Source organism: Eucalyptus grandis, chromosome 2, assembly GCF_016545825.1.
Source record: "Eucalyptus grandis isolate ANBG69807.140 chromosome 2, ASM1654582v1, whole genome shotgun sequence".
Classification (NCBI taxonomy): domain Eukaryota; kingdom Viridiplantae; phylum Streptophyta; class Magnoliopsida; order Myrtales; family Myrtaceae; genus Eucalyptus; species Eucalyptus grandis.
Window position 1 is genome coordinate 900,704 of NC_052613.1, and position 15,966 is coordinate 916,669.

The 15,966-nt window shown below is 37.2% G+C and overlaps 1 protein-coding gene and 1 pseudogene across 1 annotated transcript; both read left to right on the plus strand.

The window, feature by feature from the left end:
• Positions 1 to 590: 590 nt before the first annotated feature.
• Positions 591 to 7,280, plus strand: LOC120290171 (annotated as a pseudogene).
• A 5,226-nt stretch (positions 7,281 to 12,506) lies between these two features.
• On the plus strand, positions 12,507 to 15,966 carry LOC104429452 (phenylcoumaran benzylic ether reductase Pyrc5). The gene is made up of 5 exons (XM_039307848.1): positions 12,507 to 12,788; positions 13,327 to 13,461; positions 14,563 to 14,800; positions 15,197 to 15,400; positions 15,506 to 15,966. Exons 1-5 carry the CDS (start codon positions 12,606 to 12,608, stop codon positions 15,670 to 15,672), a joined length of 927 nt encoding a protein of 308 aa, XP_039163782.1. The 5' UTR covers positions 12,507 to 12,605; the 3' UTR covers positions 15,673 to 15,966.

Consider the following 15,966-nt stretch of genomic DNA (forward strand, 5'->3'; position numbering starts at 1 on the left):
GCCACATCACCATGTGTCGTCACGTTAGCAAATTTAACAGTAAAATTTGATAGAAGCTGGCGGAGAATAAATTTGTTGCAAGTTTATCAGTTTGGAGTTATGTGGTTAAAATATTAGTTTCGAGTAAATATGTCATAATTTATCAATTTGGGGTTTTTTTCTGACAAAAATTAATTCAGGATAAATTTATTACAAGTGTATTAGTTTAAGGTTTTTTATGGTAAAAAAATTAGTTTAAGGTAAATTTATAATATGTATACTGAATTTGGGGATTTTTCATAGTAAAAACATGACGTTTAATTGAATAGAATCTCTAACACTTCACAATTACGATTACTTAGATTTATAGCACCATCAAAATTAAATTTTCTTGTTTTTTGCTAAGTTAAATCTTACTTCACAATAATTTAATTCATCACTGAAATTAGAGAAAATCGTTAACTTCTGTTTATTTTCCCCTATCCATGTGCCCTCTCTCTCTCTCTCTCTCTCTCTCTCTCTCTCTCTCTCTCTCTCTCCAGTATAGTCGCTTCAGAGAGATCGAGCAAGTTTGCCAAGAAAAACCACGCCTCTGCCGAGAAAACTCTCCAATGGCCGAGAAGAGGAAAGTCCTGACGTCGGAGGAACTTAGGGTATCATAATACTCGAGTTCAATTTGATTATAGTCAAACTTACAATCAAAACTCGAGCTTAAATTTTATAAGCTCGAATATTATATCTTCATATATATATATATAATAGTTATCAAATACTTTTAATAATGAAAGCTCGATCAGGTATCGAGCTAAGTATCGAAAAGCGCAAACTTAACTCGATAAGATACCCGAGGAATTCGAACTCATGCTCAACTCAAAATTAAGCAAGTGGAACTTGAGCTACTCTCGAGTAACTTGACTTGGTTTTAGCCATATGCGCAAGTAAGGGTGTCAAAAAAGCCCACGTTGGCCGAGCCTTAGTTTTCTTAGGATACGAATTTTTAGACGTTTGTATCATGAGGGTTGGGGTGGGGTCGGGCCAGCTCGGGCTTTTTTGACACTCTATATAGGATAGCTTTGAATAAATTTCCGATTTTGCCCTTTTAGTGGAACTATTTTAACCGTTCTCTCGTATTATATGATATTCGAGTCTTGGATAGGTCGGGTTAGGTTAATTGCGTGCCCACAGGGTTTTGAGTTGGGTCCAGTATGATGAAAACCCAGTCCCATTCCCACTCCTTGACACCTGTAATGCATGAGGGAACCCTTATCCGGACATATGCTCCAATTCGAGCAGCTTCTTTCAGCCCATCATCTTTTCTTACTCTCACTTGCATCAATCTTCTAGTCATGCTATTACATTGAATTCATATGGTAATTTAAGTGCCTTAGAAAGGCGAAGAGCAGTTATTTCTCTATCGTATACACTTTTATCCATTGCATAGCCCATTTGAGCCTATAAATTCATTTCACATTAAACCCAGTTGGTGATCATCCCCCACACTAGGGCAAGGCAAAAGGCAGATGTAGACCCTTGAGAGTTCGAATGTCATTCAAAGTGTGATTGCTTGACACATACATTATGCGCAAGAATTGAATTCAAAATAGAACTAAGGGGCATGAAAAAGCAGTGTGCCTGGTAAAAGCAAGGCCAATACCCATGAAAAAAAGTGAAGAAAAAATGAACGAGAACTAGGGACATAAAAAAGTGGTGTGCCTGGTAAAAGCAAGGCCAATGCCCATATAGATGAAAAAAGAGAGTCAAGATAAAGTGACTGTCAATTGCAAGAATTGAATCCTGATGGAGCAATACTCAAAGAACTCAAAAGTTGAGTTTTTACAATCAATGGGGCATTTCATGAAGACAATCCCCAATGATGAAAAAGAAAACTGGTGGCAATGCCAAGATGATCACCAACTCTCACCCTTTACACATCTTTGAGCCTAATGATCCTTTAATTTCTCAACCCATGAACCTAGCCTACATTACGTCCCTTGTAAATTCTCTTCTAATTGGGGCATTTGAATTAGCGTATGGATTCACATGTCATAAGCATCGCTCGAAGGAGTGCGAGCAAGACTATTTCTTTCTCATTTTGCAGGGTTCTTGACTTGTAAACCCAGAGATGATTAAAGAGTTGTTCTTTCAATAGCATTGACTCAAAGAGTTCCTTTGTTAAGCCGTTGACCGAGCCCACATTATGGTCCCTATTAAAGACCTCTCAGATTGGTAAGGTCGTACCGCTTGCGAGAAAACTCGGACCCTTGTTAGTATCATGACAGTGAGATGGAGTGATCCTCATAAAATAGCCTCTAAATGAGAGTGAATGAAAATCCTTTCTAACTGAAGGTCTCTCATTTGGTATTCTTAGGAAATCCATGTTATGAGTGAAGATTGTCTTGAATGATAATTCTCTCCAGTGGAAATTTGGGTGATGCAAAGGTCATTATGCATGAAGCACGATTGAGTTGATGAAAATCTCATTGAATTTTGAAATGTGCATTCTAGAGTAGCTCAGAATGTCTATCTCTTTTATGAATGCATATCAGTTTTTGCTCTAAATCATGTCTGACAGGTAATTCAAGTTCCTTTCAGAATGTTTCATGATATTAAGAGATGAGAAACCTCCACCATGAGGTGAAAGACCTCCACAGGATATCTAAATTTCAAAAGACATATCCCCAAGAATCGAGATATCACCGAGGTAAGTATATCTCTACCATACTCTAAAATACTTGTCATTGTGCAGGTATTCTCTCTCAAGTGCATCGACACTTGACTTGGTCAAGCTGTCTAGTTATATCGATCTGGCGTGCTTTTGTAGCTCAGAGTCCCTTTAATAGACTCGGCGTGCTTTTGTAGCCCGATGTCCATTTATATCGACCTGGCGTGCTTTCGTAGCCCAGAGTCCTTTTCACCGATACTCAATGGAGTTGTCCCCAAAGATTTTTCCTCCAGATTCAATCTGATTAAGGCGACCGAAGAATGGTTCGGGTCCTGGTTAGATGATTTATGTCGCAAAGCTGGGCGACCGAAGAATGGTTCGGGTCCTAGTCAAGCAAAACCTCAGTCTAGGCGACCGTAGAATGGTACGGGTCCTAGACAACATTTATTGCTCTAACAGGCGATCGTAGAATGGTACGGGTCCTAGAAAAGCAATTTCCTCGTCGAGGCGACCGTAGAATGGTACGGGTCCTTGACAACACTTATTTCTTATTCAGGCGACCGTAGAATGGTACGGGACCTGGAAAGTGAATCCCCGTTTAGGCGACCGTAGAATGGTACGGGACCTGGAAAGTGAATCCCCGTTTAGGCGACCGTAGAATGGTACGGGTCCGGGAAAGCGAGTTCTTTACAAAACATTTCTGCCGTATTGGGCGACCGTAGAATGGTACGGGTCTCGAGAAAGCAGCTCCTTTCGCCATCGGGCGGTAGTAGAATGGTACGGGTCCTAGGAAAGCAGCATCTTCACAAAGTCATGTTACCATTCTAGGCGACCGTAGAATGGTACGGGTCTGGACAAGTAACACCCACTACCTCGAATTACTCTATCCTCTTCGAAGGTAAGTTATTTCAGGTAGATTCATCTATCATTTGCATTAGTATTTTGCATTAAGAAATGGAATTTATGTTCCGACAAAAAATCATTCATTGCATGAGTATGACCAAAATTTAGGTCTCGGTTTGTCTTTGAAGTCAACCTCTGTGAGCTCACCTTCAAGAGGGGCAATTTGTTGACACCTAAATTTTTGGGGTTAATTTTTGCTATAAAAAAAAAAATCACAATCACATGGCATATAGTTTAGGAAAATTTTATTTTTTTGTTATATTTCGTTAAGATTTTTCACATATTTAGGTAATATACACTAGAGGATGCACTTTTGCACAAAGGGGAATTTTCTTGATGGAATACGCAAAAAATATTTTATCGATATATTTAGGGGTATCGTGCTCAATCAAAATTAGAAATGAAATATACCCTTAAGATACAATTTTGAGCTTATAAAAGAGGTCACGTACGGTAAATTTGGGGGGGTTCTTTTCCGTTGGTAAAAAAGAGAAAAAGGTAAAAAGTGAGTGGAGAGAGGAAAAAAAAAAAAAAAAAAAAAAAAGAAAAGAAAAAGTAGCCGAAACCCTAATCGGCTCTGTTCATCTTCCCCGAAAGAGCAGCCGGCGCCGCTGCTGCTCACCACCGCCGGCCTCCGTCCGCGAGTGCCTGCGCCCGATCCGCCCGGCCGCGACACCCGCACCCGGACCCGCGAGTCCCTCACACCGGTCTCCGCCGTTCCTCTTGTTGCCGGAGCTCTTCCGCCACCGGTTTGCCCTCGCCGGAACCCTAGCCGACGAGCTCTCCCTCGCCGGAACCCTTCGCCGAAGTCCCTAACCGGTGGTCAAGATTTTCTTTTATTAAAAAGAAAAAAATCAAATTAGGTAGATTTGCTTTATTTTATTAGGCTGGTTTATTTTATCTTATTTTATTTTTATATCTTGGTTTCTTTGTTTATTTCTCTATGCATAATTGAAAATCTCAATTTATCACCCGATTCGCAACCGCGCCAGGGTTTTTTATTTCATCTATAAGGCTTTAGATGAAATAATTAATTAAGCGGGAATAAAATTGATGTTTTGATCTTTAAGGCTTAAGATCAAAGTATCGATTTTACTAGCGAAATATTATCCCTTGATACGAGCGATATGTGATGTCCCTTTTGGGGTAATTTTGAATGGATTTGATCGTTTTTATTTATCTTGAGATATAATATCACATGTTTTAGGGTTATTTGCATATTTAGGCAAAGCATTCTATTTATCATGAATTTTTGAAATAAAAATCGGGTTAGATTAGATGCATGTTAGGATATTACTTGTTTTAAGGTTTGCATATTTAGAATAGGAATTTTAATTTCGAATTTCATAAAAATCAAAAAATTCAAATAAATCAATTTAGGTTGCTAGATTTTAATTTAGGTTGCATGCTTAATTACTTGGCAATTATTAATTTTAAAAAAAGAAAGAAAACAAAAACACAATAAAAAATCATCATACACTTGTCATGTAGAATTAGGGCATATTTTGCATGTCATTGCATAATAGGGTTAAATGGCACTTAGTTTAATTTAGATCATTTTTTTTTTATTATAAGTTTAGGCATTTTTAGATATATTGCATTTTAGGATTATTTAGGTTAAGATAATATTTTAGTTTAAATTAGGATATGGCTCAACCTAATTCCTAATATAAATTAAATAGGATCTTAATCTAATTAGGTAATTTTTACATTTCACCAAATTTCGAATTTCATGAAAAATACAAAAAATGTCATAGGTTAAATTAGTTTTATTATTTAGGATAAAATGCATTCTTTTAGGAAAAGGAAAAAAATGTCATGTGCACGTCATTAGGGTTAGATTCATTGAAATGCATGTCATTTAGTATTGTTGCTAGGTCAATTCAATTAGAAATTACATGTCATTAGAGTTAGGTTATTTAGTTAATATTGCATCGCATATTGCATAATTTTCATTAAATAAGTGAAAACAAAAAAAAGAGAATTTGCGTGTTAATTAGAAACCATATCCAAGGTTGTTGATGTGGATTTTGAATTAACATTGCAGATGCTTTCGTTGCTTGGAGGTAAGTTTTTGCAATTTATTTATTGTTTATCTGGGTGTTAAATTGGTGGTTTGTGCACGCGCATGATAACCTCACATGTTAGGGAAATAGATTTAAAATAAACCCAAGTTGCTTGCAAAAAACATTTTTTCAAAATAAAAGAAATGGTACCGAAAGGGCGTTAGAGAAATTTAGCGTAACCAAGTCTCCGTACCCAAATCTCTGGTTTGTAGGAATAAAGTAAATCTCCCGTTACTTTATTTGAGTTTCTAATCGACCCACCAAAAAATAGATTAATGGCGACTCCTGACTGAAAATCATTTCCATGTTAAGAACTTGAACCTAAGTCGCGAATTGGTATGGGCTTGGGAGAGTCCGAGTTAAGTCTAGGCTTAACAATCCATTAGCCAAAATCCTAGGTGGTTCAACCCCGAAAAATTAGTCGCGACAATAACTCAAGTAAGTTTGTTGGATAAGGGGAATATACTCTAGTTTTTGGTTGCTTTCTAATAAAAATGTTTCTTCTATTTCAATTAATTTTCTTCTCAGAGATTATTGCCTTCAGAGTTTGGCAATAATGTGGATCGTGTCCATGCCGTGGAGCCAGAAAAATCTACGTTTGCCATCAAGGCCAAGATCCGCCGCCTTGTTGAGGCCGAGGAATCCCTTATACCTATGTGTCTTCTAACTTTTTTGCAGGTCACTTCCTTCGAACATTGTCACGGCCTGGGGCTACAGCTCCCCCGAGAGATATAGTTTTTATCTTCGAGGATGGAAATGCACGAGGTAAGAAGCAATTTCTTGATATGCGCATTTTAATTCATTGAGATTTTTCTGTGCATTTTTCACTACTTAATTACGGTGAGAATTCCAGGCATCTTCTATGTCTAGAGATGTTGGCCTTTTACATCCATTAGTCTTCACTTTCAGAGACTAATAGATGATATGGAAATTATGTGGTTTATCTTGGCACAATACCGCCTAGACGGCGGATCATGAATGTTATCTTAATGTATTTGGTAGGGAAAAGAAAGTATGGATGCAGTTGTGTGCAAGTTGTCTGATGATTCTGTTTACCAAGAAAATTCTTCTTTGAATGCGCGCTGAAAGTAACTCTAGGAATATTGATGGCTTATATTTATTAACTGAATTCTAAAATTCTCCCGTCAATGTACAGCGGTGTTTAACAAGGAGGAGGACATTGGCACCTATACCATTAAAGCTGTGGATGATCCGAGGACCTTGAACAAAATTCTGTACATCAGACCTCCTGCCAACACCTACTCGTTTAATGATCTCGTGTCTTTGTGGGAGAGAAAGATCGGCAAGACCCTGGAGAGGGTTTATGTTCCAGAGGAGCAAGTTCTGAGGAACATTCTAGGTTAGGGATGCATTTCTATTAGATTTAAGCATGTAAAATTGTCCATTTCTCTCCGAGATTTTAGTATTTTGACGTTGATTAGTCTACTTGTTCAATGATATTGCAGAGGTGCCTCCGTTCAGTGAGATATTGGCCATATATCATTCTGTTTTCGTGAAAGGAGACCAAACCAACTTTGAGATTGAGCTGTCGTTCGGAGTGGAAGCTTCAGAGCTCTATCCTAACGTCATATACACGACCGTGGATCGGTACCTTGATAAGTTTGTCTGATGGCTGAAACTGCCCGGGATTGGTTGATATTTCATAGCAGTTTGAATTATGAATAATATAGGATTCTACTTGTTAGAGATCCTTGTGTGAAATGTCGCTCCCACAGATCATAGGCGTGTACAAGGCACATACAACCTTCAAATAGGAGGACGTACTATGAACATTCGATTTGTTTGCATCTTTGTTTGCATCGTGCGGTGCTCGGAGAAGTTTCTTCTGTTTTGGAGTTGATATCGTTTTTTATTTATGGGAATGCAAAAAGAGGCATTGGGTTCTCTGATTTTGTATATTTTATGTGGTGCGTCCTTGGTGTGGTAATGAATCGGAGCCTTTGCCCAAGCCTGGCGATGAGGTCGACCCTTGGCAAAGACGCTGTGGCCTTTGCCCAGGCCTGGCAATTGGCAGGGGAAGAAGGAAAGAAAAAGGTACGAAGAAATGAAAAGAAAATGAAGGAAAAAAAAAAAAAAAAATCAGATTTTTTTCTTTAAAGAAAAATATATATATATATATATATATATTTACATTAGCATTGATTGTGTTGCATTATATAATTAGTGTTGGTTATATCGTATGATAAATCGTTAAAAGATTTAGAATTAAATTAATCAAATATAAAAGTTGAGAATTGAATTGATATACATATTAAAGGTTTACGATTGTTGTTAAATCATTTCACATTTCAACTCTCATGATGTTGCTTTTATCCGTGGAGGTTGCGAATTACAAATGTAGTAACCTTGGCTAATAAATTAAGGGGTTAATATTAAGAAAAATTTCAAATTGGTACATTCGTAATAAGTTTATTCTAAATAAATTTTTTGACAACTAAAACTCTCAAATTAATATACTTGTGATAAATTTACCTTAAAGTGGTAGACTCATGACAATCTCCAAACTTCCCAACTGGTATGACTATGATAAATTTACTCTCTATTTTTTTTTTTTTGTCAGTTCTACTCTATTCCTACTCTACACTCACTTGCAGACTTGTGCCCTGCCTCTTGCAGGGCGTGGGAGTCGCAACCCACTCTCAAACTTACGCGTCCCTACCCCCTATCCCCCCCTGAGAAGGTGGAGATTTGAACCCCTCACCTCTCCCTTCCATGTTGGAAGGGTGGCCCTTTGGGCGAACCCCCGGTGGTTAATTTACTCTCTATTAAACTCCATCAAATTTTACCATTAAATTTGTTAAGGTAAATGACATATTGTGACATGTTATGGTGACATGGCAAATCCACATAATAATTCATAGGATTAATTCACGAAAAATTCCAAATTTATCACAAGTGTATCATTAAATTTATAACGTTAAATTTGTCATAATTATATCGGTTTGGAATTTTTCATGATATTTACCGTATAGACATGCCGCATCACCATGTGTCGTCCATGTTAGCAAATTTAACAGTAATTTGATAGAAGCTGACGAATGATAAATTTGTCGCAAGTTTATCAGTTTGGAGTTATTTGTAGTTAGAATATTACTTTTAAGTAAATTTGTTAGAATCTATCAATTTGGGGTTTTTTGTGACAAAAAATTAATTCAGGTTAAAATTATCACAAGTGTACTAGTTTAAGGTTTTTTATAGTAAAAAAAATAGTTTAGGGTAAACTTATAATATGTATACAAAAGTTGGGGATTTTTCATAGTAAAAATATGACATTTAATTGAATAGAATCCCTAACACTTCGCAATTACGATTACTTAGATTTATAGCACCATCAAAATTAAATTTTCTTGTTTTTTGCTAAGTTAAATCTATCTTACTTCACAATAATTTAATTCATCACTGAAATTAGAGAAAATCGTTATCTTCTGTTTATTTTCCCCTATCCATGTGCCCTTTCTCCAGTGTAGGATTGTCTCAACAAGTAAGATTATTTCACCTAAAAGACGATTATGTCCTTTTCGGAATCAAAATCCAATGACGATCCGTCATGAAGACAAGAACCCCGCTCTCTCTCTCTCTCTCTCTCTCTCTCTCCAGTAGAGTCGCTTCAGAGATCGAGCAAGTTTGCCAAGAAAAACCTCGCCTCCTGCCGAGAAAACTCTCCAATGGCCGAGAAGAGGAAAGTCCTGACGTCAGAGGAACTTAGGGTATCATAATACTCGAGTTCAATTTGATTATAGTCAAACTTACAATCAAAACTCGAGCTTAAATTTTATAAGCTCGAATATTATATCTTCATATATATATATATATTATAGTTATCAAATACTTTTAATAATGAAAGCTCGATCAGGTATCGAGCTAAGTATCGAAAAGTGCAAACTTAACTCGATAAGATACCCGAGGAATTCAAACTCATGCTCGACTCAAAATTAAGCAAGTGGAACTCGAGCTAGTCCTGAGTAACTCGACTTGGTTTAGGTCATATGCGCAAGTAAGGGTGTCAAAAAAGCCCACGTTGGCCGGGCCTTAGTTTCCTTTGGATACGAATTTCTAGACATTTGTATCATGAGGGTTGGAGTGGGGTCGGGCCAGCTCGGGCTTTTTTGACACTCTATATAGGATAGCTTTGAATAAATTTCCGATTTTGCCTCTTTAGTGGAACTATTTTATCTGTTCTCTCGTATTAAATGATATTCAAGTCTTGGATAGGTCGGGTCAGGTTAATCGTGTGCCCATGGGGTTTTGAGTTGGGTCCAGTATGATGAAAACCCAGTCCCATTCCCACTCCTTGACACCCGTAATGTGCAAGTGAACCCTTATCAAGACATAGGCTCCAATCCGAGCAGCCTCTTTTGGCCCATCGTCTTTGCATTGAGCCTCGGTTGATGAAAATGAGTGAGCTTTAGGGTGTGTATAACAATCATTCTATTTTTGTTCCAGAATAATTTTTCTATTTTAGTTTTGTTTTTGAAATAAAAATCCGTCCGATAACGTAATTTCATTTTTCTATTTTTTGAATAAATTTTTAATCCAGAAATAGGTTTAGAACATAAATGAGAAGTGAAAACTTTTATCATTTCTCTTTTCTCTACTAGTCGGTCACCTACTTGTCACTACCGCTCGTCATCTACCGCTGTTGTTCATCATCTGCCATTGGTTATTGTTGCCACCATCTCCGTCCTCTAGAAAGGAGAAATTTTGTGTCAAAATTTTATTCTAAAAACAGAAATTTTATATTAAATATTAAACATGAATTTTTATCAGAAATTCATCCAAAAATATAAAAAGAAAATTTTATTTCTCTTTTAAAAATTAAATTTTAATCAAAATGATTATCATTGGGGTAAACGTAGTTTCCATTCAACGCTGTCGAGACTTTACCACGCATGCTCCATGAGCACTACGCGCCTAACCCCGTCCAATAATTCACGAAAGGTAGGCCTCGTGCAGTGCATGCTTGTGGATGTAGTTGTCTCCTGTCCTCCGCATGCCTTTTTCCCTTCTTTTGGGTTCTGTCAAAAAAAAAAAAAAGAAGAAGAAAGAAACCATAAAAAAATATACAAATTATGTCAACCGTGATATATTTACACTAAACTTTTTTTTTATAACATAAAAATCCTCAAACTATGCCCACTGCGATGCATTTATTATAAACTTTTTCTTAAGTGATTTTATTAAAATATCTAATTATAATTGTATTGAAAGGTGTTACTTTTAAATTTCTTCATACTTACTTTTATAAAAAATAGCAGGATTTACACCAATTGGTCAATGCCTTGAAAGGTCCCAACTTCATTAATGCTTCAACGACTTTTGTAGATACCTCAATCTTTAATGATGAATCGGGACATCTTCATGAATCTGGACACTCTGAAGATTTTTTTTTTATTAAATCAAAAACTGTTGAAAAAAAGCCAATTTACATGGTTGTCGTTACATAAATGTTAAAGTGAAAAAGTACAATTGAAATTACACAAGCTGCCCGTTCAACACTGACTATGCAATATTTTCCCATATATTTACAAAAGTTTCGTACTTTTCGTTCCTATAATTCACTAATTTTCTAATAAAGTCCCTAAACTTTCAATTAATCTAAAATTATTTTTTAATTTTTATAAAATATCTAAACAAGTCATTCCAACATTAAATTCGATTGACGCGATTGTTTAAGGCTGCCGAAATGTGATGTTGATCAAATATTGCTTACCTACAAAAATAAGCACTTGACTAGAAAAAGTATGGGGATCCAAGCTTTGGATAGAATTTTCAACAACTAGTAGGCAATATGATCCGCATCACATTTTAGCATCATTCGACGTATATGTTAATTGGCCTTGGCCGAATTTGATGATGGAGAGATCAACTAGGCATATTACACGAGTAGAATCACTTGATTATAAAAATTAAAATTATAGATACTTGATTAAGAAAATGGTGAAGGTACAGAAATTAATATAACGTATCCTAAAAAATCTTGTCATAATTGAAACCCAAGATTTCACTTTGCAGATTTTTTTTTTTTTTTTTTGGCAAGCAAGGATGAAATTTCCGTAGTGAATTGGTTAAGGATAAACTTAGAAATAACGGCATTAAGGATAAATTTAGAAACAACAAGATTAAACAAAAATTTATGGATACCTGGGATTTATCGAATTGATTTTAATGTTCCTAGGAATCTTGTAGGCGCGGAACCGACAGAAAGAAGAAAAGGCAAATGCACGATGAAGAACCTGGACAATTTCTAGCACCAAATTCCTATCTCTAAAGCCCGACCATTCGTTGATAGTGGGCGTGCATCCTTTTTCTTGATCATGGCACTTCCAAATATCCCGCTTACTTTACAAATTAAGTAACGGTCCAATCTTAAAATCTTTTACATTTAATGATAAAGAGAACTTAGATCATGTTTGCTCTTCAATTCCTAAATGAATCTAACAAGGTTGCTCTCCATTTTTTTTTTTTTTTAGAAGTTGTGAACTAATTGTATAGCTCATTGTCCCTTCAGACTATTTTCACTTATTTCTTTCGATACCATGAAGTAAATCTAAAATGCGATTACTTCTTCCTTACTAGACACATGAAAAACCAATGTCAAATGTGATGACTTAATATGCAATCGAAGAAATAAAATCATAATATGAAATTAATTCGAGTATCTCACATTTCAAAATTACGTGATTGCTTAAATCTTCAGCACCATTTAAACTTAAATTTAAATTTTCTTATTTTGGCTTAAATCTTCAAACTTTTTATTTTTTTTCTGTCGAATTGTTTATTTTCGTTGAAAACGGTAAAAATCATTTCAGTGAAAAGACTATTATGCCCTTCGAGAAATCGACGCTCCATCATGATGACGACTGGAATCCCGCTTTTTATCCCCCCTTCTCTCTCCAGTCACAGCAGAGTCGCTTCTAGAAACCGATCGAGTTCGCCGGAACACACCGCGCCTCCGCCGTGAAAACCACTCAGAGATGGCCGCGAAGAGCAAGGTCCTGGTGATCGGAGGCACTGGATACATCGGAAAGTTCATCGTGGAAGCCAGTGCTAAGTCCGGTCGCCCTACCTTCGCTCTCGCGAGGGAGTCCACTCTCTCCAACCCCGCCAAGGCCAAGATCGTCGAAGGTTTCAAGAGCCTCGGCGTCACTTTAGTTCACGTGAGTAGTTCTTCCCGTGCCGTGCGATCCTGTTCGCTTCGCACGTTTGGTTCTGCTTCGAGAAAAATCGAAGCGTCGCCTGCCGTTATGTCTCGTTCCGCATTTCCGAGAAATGTTTTTAGCAGTAGAATCGGAGTCGATTTTTCATCTCCATCTTTCGTGAGATCGCGGTTGATGGAGTCACGTTACGATTTGGTGTTTCTCTTACGAACCGAGTACATTTGTAGACAAATCTTACGAAATTTTCCATATGTTATGTACTGTATAGATGCAATTTTTTTACGGTAAGATGCCTTGTTATAGCATTTTGAAGATCGGTAGGCAATGTGTGGACGAGCGTTATACTACGGATAGTAGCTTCGTCTTTTTATTTCTCATGATACTTTGTCTCGTCTGGTGAAGGTATTGAAGTTTTATCTGCATCGGATTATGTATTCCTCATTTTCTTAGTCTTCCTGCTGGTCAAAAATAGGATTTTTTTTTATGATTGCTAACTTTATTGATTGTTTGTCCATGCTCTTGGTTATTTGATTCTCAGGGAGACATATACGATCAAGAGAGTCTATTGAATGCGATCAAGCAGGTCGATGTGGTAATCTCTGCTGTGGGGCGAGCACAAATAGAGGACCAAGACAGGATTGTTGCTGCCATCAAAGCAGCCGGGAATATCAAGGTCGTGCTGTTTTTTTGATAATTTCGTCCAAGTTACTACTTTTGTTTAGCATTGGACTGATGATATGGGTTGGCGATGGTTTAATTCTTATCTTCTGGTATGAGTGCATTGCGTTCTCCTCATGAGCTTCGCTTTGATGAAATGGGATGGATTGACTTAATAGTTATGACTCTGTGTAGAAGTCGTCAGCGAAATTTGAGAATAGCTATTTCAAATCCAAGTATAGCACAATGTGGGCTTCTAAGTGGGTTACTTTAGATCCACACTATTGCTTTTTGACGTATTCAATTGGGTAGGAAATTCTTTCATTATGGATAAATGGTGTAGCATCTAGATGAATTCATACATATTCGTATGTGTTACTCGGAGATCGACATCTTTACACAAACAAAACGGTTCTTTGACCCCAAACTCGTGCTCTCCCCAGTCTCGGTCCTTGTATGGATATTGGGCTGCTTACAAACTCCAGGAGGCTTTATTTATTCAGAACCTGTGTGGTTGGATTTCTTCTAGGTCACCGAAAAGAGCAAAGAGTTTCTAGCACTCAATATGGATTATGGTCATCTACCCAGCTCTTGGATCGTGAATGCAAATCATGAACTACTTAATCCTTCAAATGGTCTTTTTTCGGTGGTCTTATTATTGTTGTAAATAAGTTACCAAAATGTAGTTAGTGGATAGTTTAGTAGTTATTGCTTTGGGGGTTGACGGTCCATAATGAGTAGAGCTCAGCATGCTCACAAAAGCCAATCAACTTACCTGATATTTTATTACTAGTGAAAGTGTCCAAGCAAGCATGTTTGCATTTTTATACTGGACAGAGTTATCTGGCAAATGCCTTAATAATTACATCTTCAGTTTTCTTTTCTTGTATTTTTCTAATAGCTCTTGGGATTTAATTTGCTTCGTTGCTTGTATAGATTCACTTGTAATCATTTTTTAATTTGTTATATATAGTAACGTATTAAAATGTAAAATTCAGTCTCATGTTTTCTTTATTTGCCAGAACTCATGTAAGTTTGTTGGATAAGGGGAACATGCTCTAGTTTTTGTTGCTTTCTAATAAAATGTTTCTTCTAATTCAATTAATTTTCTTCTCAGAGATTCTTGCCTTCAGAGTTTGGAAACGACGTGGATCGTGTCCATGCGGTGGAGCCAGCAAAAAGTGCATTTGCTATCAAGGCCAAGATTCGCCGCCTTGTTGAGGCCGAGGAAATCCCTTATACCTATGTGTCTTCTAACTTTTTTGCGGGTTACTTCCTCCCAACATTGTCACAGCCTGGGGCTACAGCTCCCCCTAGAGATAAAGTTGTTATCTTAGGGGATGGAAATGTAAAAGGTAAGAAGCAACTTGAGATTCGCATTTTAATTACTTGAGATTTTTCTGGAAATTTTTCACAACTTAATTATTGTAGTAATCAGAGTGGGGCAGTTATTGAAGCTTGAGAATTCCAAGCATCTTCTGTATCTGGAGATGTTGGCCATTAGTCTTCTCTATCAGATATTAATAGATGATATGAAAGTTCTGTGGTTTTTCTTGGCACAATACTGCCTAGGCGGCAGATCATGAAGGTTATTTTAACTCTGTTGGGAGAGGAAAGAACATATGGATGCAGCTGTCTAGTGATTTTGTTTACTGAGAAAGTTCTTTGAATGCGAGCTGAGCGTAACTCTAGGAATATCAATGGCTTATAGTTATTAACCAAATTCTAAAATTCTCCCTGTCAATACACAGCGGTGTTTAACAAGGAGGATGACATTGGCACCTATACCATCAAAGCCGTGGATGATCCAAGGACCCTGAACAAAATTCTGTACATCAGACCTCCCGCCAACACCTACTCGTTTAATGATCTTGTGTCTTTGTGGGAGAGAAAGATCGGCAAGACCCTGGAGAGGGTTTATGTTCCAGAGGAGCAAGTTCTGAAGAACATTCAAGGTCAGGGATGCGTTTTCATTAGATTTAAGCACGTGTATTGTCTATTTCTCTCCGAGATTTAAGTATTCTGAAGTCAATCGGTCTACTTGTATTGTCATATTGCAGAGGCGGCAGTTCCACTCAATGTGATATTGGCCATAACTCATTCTGTTTTCGTGAAAGGGGACCAAACCAACTTTGAGATTGAGCCATCTTTCGGAGTGGAAGCTTCAGAGCTCTATCCCGACATCAAATACACAACCGTGGATCAGTACCTTGATCAGTTTGTCTGATAGCCGGAACTGACTGTGTTTGGTAGATTTCTCACCTCGGTTTGAATCATGAATAGTATAGGATTCTGCTAGTTAGGATCCTTGTGTGAAATGTCGCTCCTGCTGATCATCTTATGGCGTGTGCAACCTCCAAATACGAGGACATGCTATGAACATTCGATGTGTGCGCATTTATGCAGTGCTTAGAGAAGTTACTCCTGTTTAGGAGTTTGATGTGGCTTTATGGGCCAAGCTATGGGAAGCTGAAAGTTAAACGCGGGTTTCTCTACTTTTGTATATTATATGTTGTACGTC

Coding starts and splice junctions, on each gene's coding strand:
- LOC104429452 (XM_039307848.1), top strand. CDS start 12,606: ATGGCCGCGAAGAGCAAGGTCCTGGTGATCGGAGGCACTGGATACATC. Junction 14,801..15,196: donor AGGGGATGGAAATGTAAAAG/GTAAGAAGCAAC, acceptor GTCAATACACAG/CGGTGTTTAACAAGGAGGAT. Junction 15,401..15,505: donor AGTTCTGAAGAACATTCAAG/GTCAGGGATGCG, acceptor GTCATATTGCAG/AGGCGGCAGTTCCACTCAAT.